Raw genomic sequence first — 16854 nt, forward strand, 5'->3', positions numbered from 1 at the left:
TGTTTAAGGTGGAAACCGCTCCCTCGACCTTGGGGACTGTCTGCCATAAGTCCTTTCTGGGGTCGACCATAGGAAACAATTTTTTAAATATGGGGGGAGGGACGAAAGGAATACCGGGCCTTTTCCATTCTTTATTTACAATGTCCGCCACCCGCTTGGGTATAGGAAAAGCTTCTGGGAGCCCCGGGACCTCTAGGAACTTGTCCATTTTACATAGTTTCTCTGGGATGACCAACTTGTCACAATCATCCAGAGTGGATAATACCTCCTTAAGCAGAATGCGGAGATGTTCCAACTTAAATTTAAACGTAATCACATCAGGTTCAGCTTGTTGAGAAATGTTCCCTGAATCAGTAATTTCTCCCTCAGACAAAACCTCCCTGGCCCCATCAGACTGGTTTAGGGGCCCTTCAGAACCATTATTATCAGCGTCGTCATGCTCTTCAGTATCTAAAACAGAGCAGTCGCGCTTACACTGATAAGTGTGCATTTTGGCTAAAAAGTTTTTGACAGAATTATCCATTACAGCCGTTAATTGTTGCATAGTAAGGAGTATTGGCGCGCTAGATGTACTAGGGGCCTCCTGAGTGGGCAAGACTCGTGTAGACGAAGGAGGGAATGATGCAGTACCATGCTTACTCCCCTCACTTGAGGAATCATCTTGGGCATCATTGTCATTGTCACATAAATCACATTTATTTAAATGAGAAGGAACTCTGGCTTCCCCACATTCAGAACACAGTCTATCTGGTAGTTCAGACATGTTAAACAGGCATAAACTTGATAACAAAGTACAAAAAACGATTTAAAATAAAACCGTTACTGTCACTTTAAATTTTAAACTGAACACACTTTATTACTGCAATTGCGAAAAAATATGAAGGAATTGTTCAAAATTCACCAAAATTTCACCACAGTGTCTTAAAGCCTTAAAAGTATTGCACACCAAATTTGGAAGCTTTAACCCTTAAAATAACGGAACCGGAGCCGTTTTTAACTTTAACCCCTTTACAGTCCCTGGTATCTGCTTTGCTGAGACCCAACCAAGCCCAAAGGGGAATACGATACCAAATGACGCCTTCAGAAAGTCTTTTCTATGTATCAGAGCTCCTCACACATGCGACTGCATGTCATGCCTCTCAAAAACAAGTGCGCAACACCGGCGCGAAAATGAGGCTCTGCCTATGATTTGGGAAAGCCCCTAAAGAATAAGGTGTCTAAAACAGTGCCTGCCGATATAATCTTATCAAAATACCCAGATTAAATGATTCCTCAAGGCTAAATATGTGTTAATAATGAATCGATTTAGCCCAGAAAAAGTCTACAGTCTTAATAAGCCCTTGTGAAGCCCTTATTTACTATCTTAATAAACATGGCTTACCGGATCCCATAGGGAAAATGACAGCTTCCAGCATTACATCGTCTTGTTAGAATGTGTCATACCTCAAGCAGCAAGAGACTGCTCACTGTTCCCCCAACTGAAGTTAATTGCTCTCAACAGTCCTGTGTGGAACAGCCATGGATTTTAGTAACGGTTGCTAAAATCATTTTCCTCATACAAACAGAAATCTTCATCTCTTTTCTGTTTCTGAGTAAATAGTACATACCAGCACTATTTTAAAATAACAAACTCTTGATTGAATAATAAAAACTACAGTTAAACACTAAAAAACTCTAAGCCATCTCCGTGGAGATGTTGCCTGTACAACGGCAAAGAGAATGACTGGGGTAGGCGGAGCCTAGGAGGGATCATGTGACCAGCTTTGCTGGGCTCTTTGCCATTTCCTGTTGGGGAAGAGAATATCCCACAAGTAAGGATGACGCCGTGGACCGGACACACCTATGTTGGAGAAACTAACATTTTTGTCACCACACTCACTCTGCCCTTCCTAGTACTTAGAGTAGGCAAAGAGAATGACTGGGGGGTGGAGCTAAGGGAGGAGCTATATAGACAGCTCTGCTGTGGGTGCTCTCTTTGCCACTTCCTGTAGGGAAGGAGAATATCCCACAAGTATGGATGAATCCGTGGACTCGATACATCTTACAAGAGAAAGGGATACCCGGTCTCTCCCATTCCCTAGCAATAATATCTGTAGTGCTATCTGGTACAGGAAAAAGCTCCACCATGGAAGGTATACCAAAATACTTGTTTAGTTTACAAGACTTCTTAGGATTGACTACGACAGTAGTGTCGGAGTCGTCCAGGGTAGCTAAAACCTCCTTTAGTAGTAAACGGAGGTGCTCTAGCTTAAACCTGAAGGATACAACTTCAGCATCAGAGGAAGGAATTACACTGTCTGAATCTGAGATCGCCCCCTCAGATGCTACCGAAATATCCTCCTCTTCAGGCCTATGAGAGGAAACGTTCGGAATAGATATGGTCGTGACAGAAACCATACACACTGATTCTTTACATTTCCTCTTGCGCTTTCCCTGTAGCAAGGGAAAAGCAGACAAGGCATCAGAAACTGCAGAAGACATGAGGGAGCAATGTCTTGCAAAGAAACTCCAGACGGAGCTTGGGAGGAAACGCATGGCACTATATTAATTGATAAAAAATTTGGACACCTGAGGAGAAAAACTCCGGCATATTTTGAACATTGTCAAAAGACTCCTGGACAGCATCCGTCCTAGACAATATTGGCTCAAAAAGTCTATCCCTAAAATTTAGTGTTCTCTTAACACATGAGGAACAGAAAAGGATTGGTGGTTTAATATTAGCATTCAAACATAAAGGACATCTGTAATCTATAACAGAGGCTTGATCCATCTTAACAGAAATAAAAATATTTAAATTTTACAAAAATTTTATACAGAAAAAAAAGTTACTGTTTCTTTACATTTTATTTTGCTTTATTTTTGATGAACTGTAAAAACCTAATTGCTTTACTTTTTAATGTAATGCAATAATGAAAATAATGTTTCAAAACACTTCAGACAGCATCTACACCTCAGCTTTAGCGCTGCTGAGGTGGCTACCTTGCTGGATTACCGGAAATAATGTGTATGGAAACCGGAACCAAAAAAGAGCTGTTGCAAATAATGTTAATCGATCGTTAATCTGTTTTAACTAAAAAAACGGCAAGTTGCAAGATTTCTCTCCTTCATATACAGTAAGTGAGAGAAAATATGTAAGCAACAGATAATTTTACCGCCACACAAGCCCTGCCCATCGTGGGAGTGTCAAAAATAATGTGTCAGTTGACATTTTACGTGAATCTCCGTATTAAAAAACTGACAGAGAATCACCAACATTGAGCCTATTCTCCTCAAGTCCCCAGTGCCTGCAAATACTGCCTTACATAATCCCCTTAAGACATTAGATTAATGTATCAAACATCCCATTTCAGGGAAATAATAAAGTGCTATATTTTTTTCCTTAATACTGCTTAAGAAAATAAAGTTAGCACTTACCTCAATAAAATCTGCCTGGCAGCAAGGCAGCTCACTAGGTTTGAGAGGTCCTTTCCCTCACATGTGGAAAATAATAATAAGGGCAGCAACTTTTATTTAAATATGAGGGAGGCGCAGTGAGAATTATGTCCCACAAGTTCCCTTTGCTTAAAAGCCACCAATGCTCTACTGAAGAGACTGAAATGGACTACAGCTACACCCTGGAGGAAAAAACAGCACATACTAGTACTGCAAATAAAATAATAAAATATTGATTGAAGAATCTTTCCAGACACCTAACTTTACGACTTCCTTACTCTAACGTAGGCAAAGAGAATGACTGGGGTTGGAGGGAAGGGAGGTGATATTTAACAGCTTTGCTGGGAGCTCCTTGCCGCCTCCTGCTGGGCAGGAGTGATATTCCCAATAGTAATTAGATGATCCGTGGACTCATCGTGTCATTATAAAGAAAAATAAATAAATATGTTTTTTAAAAGAAGATAGCTTTTTTTAACATTGTATTTTTTCAACAATTACAATTGTGCCAATTTTAAGTAAGTTCACATTGTATTGTATGGGTTTCCTTCTGATACCGCAGTCACACTGCACCAAACGTATTTTAAAGTCCTTTTAAGGTTCGTTAAACAAAAAAAATAAAAATGGAAAGCTGCATACAGTGCTTTACAGAAGACTTTGGGATCATTCTGTTCATTCTTGGGACCAAAACGAAGGACAGAAATAAAGTAATCAGTGTCCCTAGTTCATTTAGTAGCCACTAGATATGTGTATTTCGATCCTGGGGAACCGAATGCCGAAGTAGGAGGCTGCTTGTGCCATTCGGCTGTTTTCAGAGCCAAATGTATTCTTGTGAAAGATAACCAGACTAAGATCTGTGCAAAGAATAAATCTGGCTCAGAAAAGAGACAAACGGCACAAGCGGCTGCCTACTTCTGCATTTGGATCTCATAAAGGATCCGAAAACACATATGTAGTAGCCATTAAAAGCCCCTATTTATATTAAACCTATCAAAATGGCTTCCTTATTCTTGGGATTGGGAAATAATAAATTCAATAATTCTCTAAATAAATAGTCTGATAATTGTTTACCTTAATCTAATAATGTCCTAAGCTCTACTTTGTCAGAAACCAGAAGCAAAGCTCCATGTTCTTTCTTTTTGTAAAATTACATTGAACGTAAGAGATGTTAACGTCAAAGACAATATGTGTATATGTTAAAGACATTATGTGTGTATGTTAAAGACAATATGTGAATATGTTAAAGACAATATGTGAATATGTTAAAGACAATGGCCTCTAGTTATCAATGTGTCTACTTACCTGCCTTTGCCGGCCCAATACGCCCGCCTACCATCGCCGCCGCGGACCTGAATAAGCTTGCCAAAGTTATCAAAAAAGCTGTCAAAAAGCCGCGCACCAAGTACGGGGCGATGAGCAGCGGACTGTGATAGTTATCACTCATCCGATCTCGCTGCTCTTCGGCTTTTTCCCAGCTTTGTTGATACCCCTGTCACTAAGCAGCCACACTAAACTACACTGTTCTACCCCCTATACCGGCACCACCGGAGCCCCCCCGCAACTAAATAAAGTTATTAACCCCTAAACCGCCGCTCCTAGACCCCGCCGCAACTATAATAAATGTATTAACCCCTAAACCGCCACTCCCGGAGCCCACCGCCACTCTAATAAACTGATTAACCCCTAAACCGCCACTCCCGGACCCCGCCGTCACCTACATAATACCTATTAACCCCTATCCTGCCCCCCCCTATACCGCCGCCACCTATAATAAATTTATTAACCCCTATCCTGCCCCCCCTATACCGCCACAACCTATAATAAAATTATTAACCTCTAAACCTAAGTCTAACCCTAATACCCCCCTAACTTAAATATTAATTAAATAAATCTAAATAAATATTACTCTTATTAACTAAATTAATCCTATTTAAAACTAAATACTTACCTATAAAATAAACCATAATATAGCTACAATATAACTAATAATATTGTAGCTATTTTAGGATTTATTTTTATTTTACAGACAAATTTAAATTTATTTTAACTAGGCACAATAGCTGTTAAATAGTTATTAACTATTTAATAGCTACCTAGTTAAAAAAAAGATACATTTACCTGTAAAATAAAAACTAACCTAAGTTACAATTACACCTAACACTACACTATAATTAAATAAATTATTCATATTTAAAACTAAATACTTACCTGTAAAATAAACCCTAAGATAGCTACAATGTAATTAATAATTACATTGTAGCTATTTTAGGATTTATATTTATTTTACAGGTAACTTTGTATTTATTTTAACTAGGTAGAATAGTTATTAAATAGTTATTAACTATTTAATAACTACCTAGCTAAAAGAAATTAGCTAGGTAGTTATTAAATTAAATAGCTAGGTAGTTATTAAATTAAATTACCTGTAAAATAAATCCTAACCTAAGTTACAATTAAACCTAACACTACACTATCATTAAATAAATTAAATTAATTATCTACAAATACCTACAATTAAATACAATTAAATAAACTAACTAAAGTACAAAAAAATAAAAAAAAATAAGTTACAAAAAATAAAAAAATATTAAAAAAAGATTTTTAAGCTAATTACACCTAATCTAAGCCCCCTAATAAAATAACAAAGCCCCAAAATAAAAAAAATGCCCTACCCTATTCTAAATTACGAAAGTTAACACCTCTATTACCTTACCAGCCCTTAAAAGGACCTTTTGCGGGGCATGCCCCAAAGAAATCAGCTCTTTTGCCTGTAAAAAAAACACACAATACCACCCCCAACCTTACAACCCACCACCTACATACCCCTACTCTAACCCAAACCCCCCTTAAATAAACCTAACACTACCCCCCTGAAGATCATCCTACCTTTAGCCGTCTTCAGCCAGCCGACCACCGATGGAACACAAGAGGACATCCGCAGCGGTCGAAGTCTTCATCCAAGGGGCGCTGAAGAGGTCTTCCATCCGATGGAAGTCTTCATCCAGGCGGCGTCTTCAATCTTTATCCATCCGGAGCGGAGCCATCTTCAAAGCAGCCGACGCGGAGCCATCTTCATCCACCGACGTTTACTCGCCGAATGAATATTCCTTTAAGTGACGTCATCCAAGGAAAATCTGATTGGCTGATTCAAGTTCAATCCGATTGGCTCTGATCCGATCAGCCAATAGAATGCGAGCTCAATCTGATTGGCTGATTGGATCAGCCAATCAGATTTTTCCTACCTTAATTCCGATTGGCTGATAGAATCCTATCAGCCAATCGGAATTTGAGGGACGCCATCTTGGATGACGTCACTTAAAGGAATATTCATTCGGCGAGTAGGCGTCGATGGATGAAGATGGCTCCGCGACGGCTGCTTTGAAGATGGCTCTGCTCCGGATGGATGAAGATTGAAGACGCCGCCTGGATGAAGACTTCTATCGGATGGAAGACTTCGACCGCTGCGGATGTCCTCTTCTGTTCCATCGGTTGTCGGCTGGCTGAAGGCGGCTAAAGGTAGGATGATCTTCAGGGGGGTAGTGTTAGGTTTATTTAAGGGGGGTTTGGGTAAGAGTAGGGGTATGTGGGTGGAGGGTTGTAATGTTGGGGGGTGGTATTGTGTTTTTTTTTACAGGCAAAAGAGCTGATTTCTTTGGGGCATGCCCCGCAAAAGGCCCTTTTAAGGGCTGGTAAGGTAATAAAGCGGTTAACTTTCGTAATTTAGAATAGGGTAGGGCATTTTGTTATTTTGGGGGGCTTTGTTATTTTATTAGGGGGCTTAGATAAGCTGTAATTAGCTTAAAAATCTTGTAATATTATTTCATTTTTTGTAACTTAGTTTTGTTTATTTTTTGTACTTTAGTTAGTGTATTTAATTGTATTTAATTGTAGGTATTTGTAGATAATTAATTTAATTTATTTAATGATAGTGTAGTGTTAGGTTTAATTGTAACTTAGGTTAGGATTTATTTTACAGGTAATTTTGTATTTCTTTTAGCTAGGTAGTTATTAAATAGTTAATAACTATTTAATAACTATTCTACCTAGTTAAAATAAATACAAAGTTACCTGTAAAATAAATATAAATCCTAAAATAGCTACAATGTAATTATTAGTTATATTGTAGCTATATTAGGGTTTATTTTATAGGTAAGTATTTAGTTTTAAATTGGATTAATTTAGTTAATAATAGTAATTTTATTTAGATTTATTTTACAGGTAATTTTGTATTTCTTTTAGCTAGGTAGTTATTAAATAGTTAACAGTTAATAACTATTTAATAACTATTCTACCTAGTTAAAATAAATACAAAGTTACTTGTAAAATAAATATAAATCCTAAAATAGCCACAATGTAATTATTAATTACATTGTAGCTATCTTAGGGTTTATTTTACAGGTAAGTATTTAGTTTTAAATAGGAATAATTTAGTTAATGATAGTGTAGTGTTAGGTGTAATTGTAACTTAGGTTAGGTTTTATTTTACAGGTAAATTTGTCTTTATTTTAACTAGGTAGCTATTAAATAGTTAATAACTATTTAATAGCTATTGTGCCTAGTTAAAATAAATTTAAATTTGCCTGTAAAATAAAAATAAATCCTAAAATAGCTACAATATAATTATTAGTTATATTGTAGCTATATTAGGGTTTATTTTATAGGTAAGTATTTAGTTTTAAAAAGGATTTCTTTAGTTAATAATAGTAATTTTATTTAGATTTATTAAAATAATATTTAAGTTAGGGGGGTGTTAGGGTTAGACTTAGGTTTAGGGGTTAATTAGTTTAATATAGATGGCGGCGGTATGGGGGGGCAGGATAGGGGTTAATAAATTCATTATAGGTGGCGACGGTGTAGGGGGGCAGATTAGGGGTTAATAAGTTTAATATAGGTTGCGGCGGGGTCCGGGAGCGGCGGTTTAGGGGTTAAACAATTTATTTAGTTGCGGCAGGGTACGGGATCGGCAGGATAGGGGTTAATACATTTATTATAGGTGGCGGCGGTATAGGGGGGCAGGATAGGGGTTAATAAGTATTATGTAGGTGGCGGCGGGGTCCGGGAGCGGCGGTTTAGGGGTTAATCAGTTTATTAGAGTGGCGGTGGGCTCCGGGAGCGGCGGTTTAGGGGGTAATACATTTATTTAGTTGCGGCGGTGTGGGGGGGGGCAGATTAGGGGTGTTTAGACTCGGGGTACATGTTAGGGTGTTAGGAGCAGACGTTTCCCATAGGAATCAATGGGATGTCAGGCAGCAGCGAACATGAACTTTCGCTATGGTCAGACTCCCATTGATTCCTATGGGATCCGCCGCTTCCAGGGCGGCGGATTGAAAACCAGGTACGCTGGGCCGGAAAAGTGCCGAGCGTACCTGCTAGTCATTTGATAACTAGCAAAAGTAGTCAGATTGTGCCCAACTTGCGTTCGGAACATCTGGAGTGATGTAAGAATCGATCTGTGTCGGACTGAGCCCGGCGGAACGAAGCTTACGTTACAAATTTCTATTTTTGCCGGTGTGTAGGGCTTGATAACTAAGGCGAATCAGCCTCGCCACAAATACGCTGCGGAATTCCAGCGTATTTGCGGTTGACGGCTTGATAACTAGGGGCCAATATGTGTATATGTTAAAGACAATATGTGTATATGTTAAAGACAATATGTGAATATGTTAAAGACAATATGTGTATATGTTAAAGACAATATGTGTATGTTAAAGACAATATGTGTATATGTTAAAGACAATATATGTATATGTTTAAGACAATATGTGTATATATTTAAGACAATATGTGTATATGTTACAGACAATATGTGTATATGTTACAGACAATATGTGTATATGTTACAGACAATATGTGTATATGTTAAAGACAATATGTGTATATGTTACAGACAATATGTGTATATGTTACAGACAATATGTGTATATGTTACAGACAATATGTGTATATGTTAAAGACAATATGTGTATATGTTACAGACAATATGTGTATATGTTACAGACAATATGTGTATATGTTGCAGACAATATGTGTATATGTTACAGACAATATGTGTATATGTTAAAGACAATATGTGTATATATTTAAGACAATATGTGTATATGTTACAGACAATATGTGTATATGTTAAAGACAATATGTGTATATGTTAAAGACAATATGTGTATATGTTAAAGACAATATGTGTATATGTTAAAGACAATATGTGTATATATTTAAGACAATATGTGTATATGTTAAAGACAATATGTGTATATGTTACAGACAATATGTGTATATGTTAAAGACAATATGTGTATATGTTACAGACAATATGTGTATATGTTAAAGACAATATGTGTATATGTTAAAGACAATATGTGTATATGTTACAGACAATATGTGTATATGTTAAAGACAATATGTGTATATGTTAAAGACAATATGTGTATATGTTAAAGACAATATGTGTATATGTTAAAGACAATATGTGTATATGTTAAAGACAATATGTGTATATGTTTAAAAGGATTATGTTATACAGCATGTAGAATATGAGCTATCACAAGCTAGAGGCAGAAGTATAGAGCCAGGGCTAAAACACGCAAAACAGATTTTTGCAAGAAACTGATCTACTTTATAACTGGTACTGAAGGAAGTTTATGTTCTAGCCCAGGCTCATGACATGACAATCTGCTCTATCAAGGAAACCCAATACTTATATGGTCTTCGCTATGTCAGAGGAAACCCAGTGAAAGAATAAGTATAGTCTGAATTCACATGTGAAAAAAAACAAATACTCGTGTTTACTACCTTTATATTGTCTTTAACCCCTCAAATTCAAACAGTTCTCCAGATAGTAAGGAAAAACTTATCATAAATACTACAGAACTTAAAAGGGCAATCTTACCTGTTGGATAATGCTTTTTACACAACGAATGGGAAGACCTTGGTAGTTTGACTTAATAATCCATTTTAACAAATGATGACCAAGAACCTCAAAGACCATGCAGACATCTTATATTATATTAAGGTTGATGTGGATATTATAAAACCAAATAGATTGAACTATTTCTACACCTGCATCAAGAAATTTAGATTTACACTTAACAATAAATAAAATACATTTCTACATCCTCAGTTATAAAACAAATAGCTCACTGGCGATACTTTATAGTCTGGTCAAAAAACTTTGAGAAACTTCAAACTTCCTCCTTGGACCTGTTTGGGAAGAAAGAAAGAGAGAAAGAAAGAAAGAAAGAAAGAAAGAAAAAAGATTGACTACAAAAATGACTCCACAAAGATGTCAGACATAAGGCACAAAAACGTTTGTATGACTGTAATATGATATCTCTAAAAAGTGCAGAAATTGATTAATTAAAAGTATCAGTTTATTTTTCTATTGTACTAATTAAAGGATCATCACTTGTAGGATAATACTAGAAACTCGTACAGAGGAAAAATAGAGTTTAAGTTAATAATGCCTGCATTAAACCCAAATGCTGCTTATAAAGAACCATTGTGGCTTATATACACAGGTATTCAATATACCTGGCCCACAATGAGCCCTCATATGGCATAAGGATAACAGAATTAATTAGCCAATAAAGCTGTGGGAGATTTCAAAATTGACTTTAAGCAAAAAGGAGATAACTAAAAAATCTTCTCCTAGAAGTTACCAATCGGTGTTAAAGGGATATGAAGACCAATCCTTTTCTTTTATGTTTTAGATAGAGCATACATAATTAAGCAAATTCTCCAATTTACTTCAATTTTGCTTCATTCTCTTGGTATCCTTTGTTGAAGGAGCAGTAATGCACAACTAGGAGCTAGCTGACTACATTGGTAAGCCAATGACAAGAGGCATATATGTGCAGTTACTAATCAGCAGCTAGCTCCTAAGCCTACGTAGATATTCTTTTCAACAAAGGATACCAAAAGAACAAAGTAAATTAGATAATAAAAGTAAATTGGAAAGTTGTTTAAAATTGTATGCCCTTACTGAATCATGAAATAAAAAAATTGAGTTCCATGTCCCTTTAATTATTATACTGTATGTGATTTACTATCAATGATACAGAGATACAACAACAATGGCCCAGATTAAAAGTCGCGTGCTAAATATTACGCTCAAAGTAAAAGATTACCATGGGCGGGTTAGTGCACAAATGACAAAGTTAAAAGTAAAAAGTTAGCGAGTGAAAAGCATTGCACGCTAACTTCAGGACTTTGGATATCATGATCCTTTCCCCATAGACTTCAATGGGGTGAGCTGGTAAAAAAAATAACACTCATCACTGACGTGCTGACCCTACACCACATTAAAACAAAAGCGCTAAAGCTGAAGGTAGTTATGAATACTTTACATTCCATTGCTCTTCACATAGAAGAATATGTTCTTCTTTAAAAAACAAAATTTATGCTTACCTGATAAATTCCTTTCTCCTGTAGTGTGGTCAGTCCACGGGTCATCATTACTTCTGGGATATTAACTCCTCCCCAACAGGAAGTGCAAGAGGATTCACCCAGCAGAGCTGCTATATAGCTCCTCCCCTCTACGTCACACCCAGTCATTCGACCAAGAACCAACGAGAAAGGAGAAGCCAAAGGGTGCAGTGGTGACTGGAGTATAACTTAAAAAATTTTTTTAGACCTGCCATAAAAAACAGGGCGGGCCGTGGACTGACCACACTACAGGAGAAAGGAATTTATCAGGTAAGCATAAATTTTGTTTTCTCCTGTTAAGTGTGGTCAGTCCACGGGTCATCATTACTTCTGGGATACCAATACCAAAGCTAAAGTACACGGATGACGGGAGGGACAGGCAGGCTCTTTATACGGAAGGAACCACTGCCTGAAGAACCTTTCTCCCAAAAACAGCCTCCGAAGAAGCAAAAGTGTCAAATTTGTAAAATTTGGAAAAAGTATGAAGAGAAGACCAAGTTGCAGCCTTGCAAATCTGTTCAACAGAAGCCTCATTCTTAAAGGCCCAAGTGGAAGCCACAGCTCTAGTAGAATGTGCTGTAATTCTTTCAGGAGGCTGCTGTCCAGCAGTCTCATAGGCTAACCGTATTATGCTACGAAGCCAAAAAGAGAGAGAGGTAGCCGAAGCTTTTTGACCTCTCCTCTGACCAGAATAAACGACAAACAGGGAAGACGTTTGTCGAAAATCCTTAGTTGCCTGTAGATAAAATTTCAGGAGCACGGACTACATCTAGATTGTGTAGCAGACGTTCCTTCTTCGAAGAAGGATTAGGACACAAAGATGGAACAACAATCTCTTGATTGATATTCCTGTTAGTGACCACCTTAGGTAGGAACCCAGGTTTAGTACGCAGAACTACCTTGTCTGAATGAAAAATCAGATAAGGAGAATCACAATGTAAGGCAGATAACTCAGAGACTCTTCGAGCCGAGGAAATCGCCATTAAAAACAGAACTTTCCAAGATAACAGCTTGATATCAATGGAATGAAGGGGTTCAAACGGAACACCCTGTAAAACATTAAGAACTAAGTTCAAACTCCATGGTGGAGCAACAGTTTTAAACACAGGCTTGATCCTAGCTAAAGCCTGACAAAAAGCTTGAACGTCCGGAACTTCTGACAGACGTTTGTGTAAAAGAATGGACAGAGCTGAAATCTGTCCCTTTAAGGAACTAGCGGATAAACCCTTTTCTAAACCTTCTTGTAGAAAAGACAATATCCTAGGAATCCTAACCTTACTCCATGAGTAACTCTTGGATTCGCACCAATATAAGTATTTGCGCCATATCTTATGGTAAATCTTTCTGGTAACAGGCTTCCTAGCCTGTATTAAGGTATCAATAACTGACTCAGAAAAACCACGTTTTGATAAGATCAAGCGTTCAATTTCCAAGCAGTCAGCTTCAGAGAAATTAGATTTTGATGTTTGAAGGGACCCTGGATCAGAAGGTCCTGTTTCAGAGGTAGAGACCAAGGTGGACAGGATGACATGTCCACTAGATCTGCATACCAAGTCCTGCGTGGCCATGCAGGCGCTATTAGAATCACTGATGCTCTCTCCTGTTTGATTCTGGCAATCAATCGAGGAAGCATCGGGAAGGGTGGAAACACATAAACCATCCCGAAGGTCCAAGGTGCTGTCAAAGCATCTATCAGAACCGCTCCCGGATCCCTGGATCTGGACCCGTAACGAGGAAGCTTGGCGTTCTGTCGAGACGCCATGAGATCTATCTCTGGTTTGCCCCAACGTCGAAGTATTTGGGCAAAGACCTCCGGATGAAGTTCCCACTCCCCCGGATGAAAAGTCTGACGACTTAGGAAATCCGCCTCCCAGTTCTCCACTCCCGGGATGTGGATTGCTGACAGGTGGCAAGAGTGAGACTCTGCCCAGCGAATTATCTTTGATACTTCCATCATTGCTAGGGAGCTTCTTGTCCCTCCCTGATGGTTGATGTAAGCTACAGTCGTGATGTTGTCCGACTGAAACCTGATGAACCCCCGAGTTGTTAACTGGGGCCAAGCCAGAAGGGCATTGAGAACTGCTCTCAATTCCAGAATGTTTATTGGCAGGAGACTCTCCTCCTGATTCCATTGTCCCTGAGCCTTCAGAGAATTCCAGACAGCGCCCCAACCTAGTAGGCTGGCGTCTGTTGTTACAATTGTCCAGTCTGGCCTGCTGAATGGCATCCCCCTGGACAGATGTGGCCGAGAAAGCCACCATAGAAGAGAATTTCTGGTCTCTTGATCCAGATTCAGAGTAGGGGACAAGTCTGAGTAATCCCCATTCCACTGACTTAGCATGCACAATTGCAGCGGTCTGAGATGTAGGCGTGCAAAGGGTACTATGTCCATTGCCGCTACCATTAAGCCGATCACCTCCATGCATTGAGCTACTGACGGGTGTTGAATGGAATGAAGGACACGGCATGCATTTTGAAGCTTTGTTAACCTGTTTTCTGTCAGGTAAATCTTCATTTCTACAGAATCTATAAGAGTCCCCAAGAAGGGAACTCTTGTGAGTGGAAAGAGAGAACTCTTCTTTTCGTTCACCTTCCATCCATGCGACCTTAGAAATGCCAGTACTAACTCTGTATGAGACTTGGCAGTTTGAAAGCTTGAAGCTTGTATCAGAATGTCGTCTAGGTACGGAGCTACCGAAATTCCTCGCGGTCTTAGTACCGCCAGAAGAGCACCCAGAACCTTCGTGAAGATTCTTGGAGCCGTAGCCAATCCGAATGGAAGAGCTACAAACTGGTAATGCCTGTCTAGGAAGGCAAACCTTAGATACCGGTAATGATCTTTGTGAATCGGTATGTGAAGGTAAGCATCCTTTAAATCCACTGTGGTCATGTACTGACCCCTTTGGATCATGGGTAAGATTGTCCGAATAGTTTCCATTTTGAACGATGGAACTCTTAGGAATTTGTTTAGGATTTTTAAATCCAGGATTGGCCTGAAAGTTCCCTCTTTTTTGGGAACAACAAACAGATTTGAGTAAAACCCTTGTCCTTGCTCCGACCGCGGAACCGGATGGATCACTCCCATTAGTAAAATATCTTGTACACAGCGTAGAAACGCCTCTTTCTTTATTTGGTTTGTTGACAACCTTGACAGATGAAATCTCCCTTTTGGGGGAGAGGATTTGAAGTCCAGAAGGTATCCCTGAGATATGATCTCTAACGCCCAGGGATCCCGGACATCTCTTGCCCAAGCCTGGGCGAAGAGAGAAAGTCTGCCCCCCACTAGATCCGTTCCCGGATCGGGGGCCCTCAATTCATGCTGTCTTAGGGGCAGCAGCAGGTTTCCTGGCCTGCTTGCCCTTGTTCCAGGACTGGTTAGGTCTCCAGCCTTGTCTGTAGCGAGCAACAGCTCCTTCCTGTTTTGGTGCAGAGGAAGTTGATGCTGCTCCTGCTTTGAAATTCCGAAAGGAACGAAAATTAGACTGTTTAGCCTTAGGTTTGGCTCTGTCTTGAGGCAGGGCATGGCCCTTACCTCCTGTAATGTCAGCGATAATTTCTTTCAACCCGGGCCCGAATAAGGTCTGCCCTTTGAAAGGTATGTTAAGTAATTTAGATTTAGAAGTAACGTCAGCTGACCAGGAGTTTAGCCACAGTGCTCTGCGTGCCTGAATGGCGAATCCGGAATTCTTGGCCGTAAGTTTAGTTAAATGTACTACGGCATCCGAAATAAATGAATTAGCTAGCTTAAGTGTCTTAAGCTTGTTTGAAATCTCATCTATAGTTATTGAGTCAAGAGTCTCTTCCAGGGACTCGGACCAAAAAGCGGCCGCGGCCGTGACAGACGCAATACATGCAAGGGGTTGCAATATAAAACCCTGTTGAACAAACATTTTCTTAAAGGATTACTTTCTGTTATAATTTTTAAGCTAAACAACTAACATATTAAAGTTAATAAACATTAATTAAAACCTACTGACCTATATTTTCTCCAAAACAAAGTTTCATAACGTTCTAAAAGTTATATCTTTTATTCGCCGATGATGTCACGTTATCCTGCCCACTATTTTCAGCACTGTGTGTTCAAAATACTTAAACCAATAACTTTGTGTTTAAAGCGCCATTTTGAAACCTAGGTATTGTAAACGGATTGGTCCAGAGCAAAGGATACCCACGGAGTGGGTTTGGAAAACAATTAAATTTGCAGACAAGATTTCTGATATACGGTAGAGATATGTTAATGAAATGCTATTGATAAAAAGCGTATTTGGGGTAGTTAGTTAGTAACAGGCATAGAAAATATTTACTTACAGTGGCCCTTTAAGGTAACCCTCTAATTTTTTATCCATTGGATCTGAAAAGGCACAGCTATCCTCCACCGGGATAGTGGTACGCTTAGCCAGAGTAGAAACCGCTCCCTCCACCTTAGGGACCGTCTGCCATAAGTCCCGTGTGGTGGCGTCTATTGGAAACATTTTTCTAAACACAGGAGGGGGGGAAAAGGGTACACCGGGCCTATCCCACTCCTTAGCAATTATCTCTGTAAGCCTCTTAGGTATAGGAAATACGTCAGTACTCGCCGGTACCGCATAGTATCTATCCAGCCTACATAATTTCTCTGGGATTGCAACGGTGTTACAATCATTTAGAGCTGCTAAAACCTCCCCTAACAGTACACGGAGGTTTTCGAGTTTAAACTTAAAATTAGAAATGTCTGAATCCATTCTATTGGGATCAGAACCGTCACCTGCTGATTGAAGCTCTCCGTCCTCATGTTCAGCATACTGTGACGCAGTATCAGACATGGCCCTATTATCAACAGCGCACTCTGTTCTCACCCCAGAGTGATCACGCTTACCTCTTAGTTCTGGTAATTTAGCCAAAACTTCAGTCATAACATTAGCCATATCCTGTAATGTGATTTGTAATGGCCGCCCTGATGTACTCGGCGCTACAATATCACGCACCTCCCGAGCGGGAGATGCAGGTACTGACACGTGAGGCGAG

General features: G+C 39.1%; 1 protein-coding gene across 6 annotated transcripts in view; it reads right to left on the minus strand.

Moving 5' to 3' along the window:
• SRPK2 (SRSF protein kinase 2) overlaps nucleotides 1-16854 on the minus strand; it is a 508288-nt gene that overhangs the window by 183783 nt on the left and 307651 nt on the right. For all 6 annotated transcript variants that reach the window (XR_008402804.1, XM_053716553.1, XM_053716552.1 and 3 more), the window contains exon 6: nucleotides 10316-10422. Coding sequence is in view for 5 of the 6 variants with exons in the window: in XM_053716553.1 (XP_053572528.1) it covers nucleotides 10316-10422 (107 nt within the window). In the remaining variant the exon portion in view is untranslated. The remainder of the gene's footprint in view (nucleotides 1-10315; nucleotides 10423-16854) is intronic.

The sequence above is a fragment of the Bombina bombina genome, chromosome 6 (assembly GCF_027579735.1).
Source record: "Bombina bombina isolate aBomBom1 chromosome 6, aBomBom1.pri, whole genome shotgun sequence".
Taxonomy (NCBI): Eukaryota; Metazoa; Chordata; class Amphibia; order Anura; family Bombinatoridae; genus Bombina; species Bombina bombina.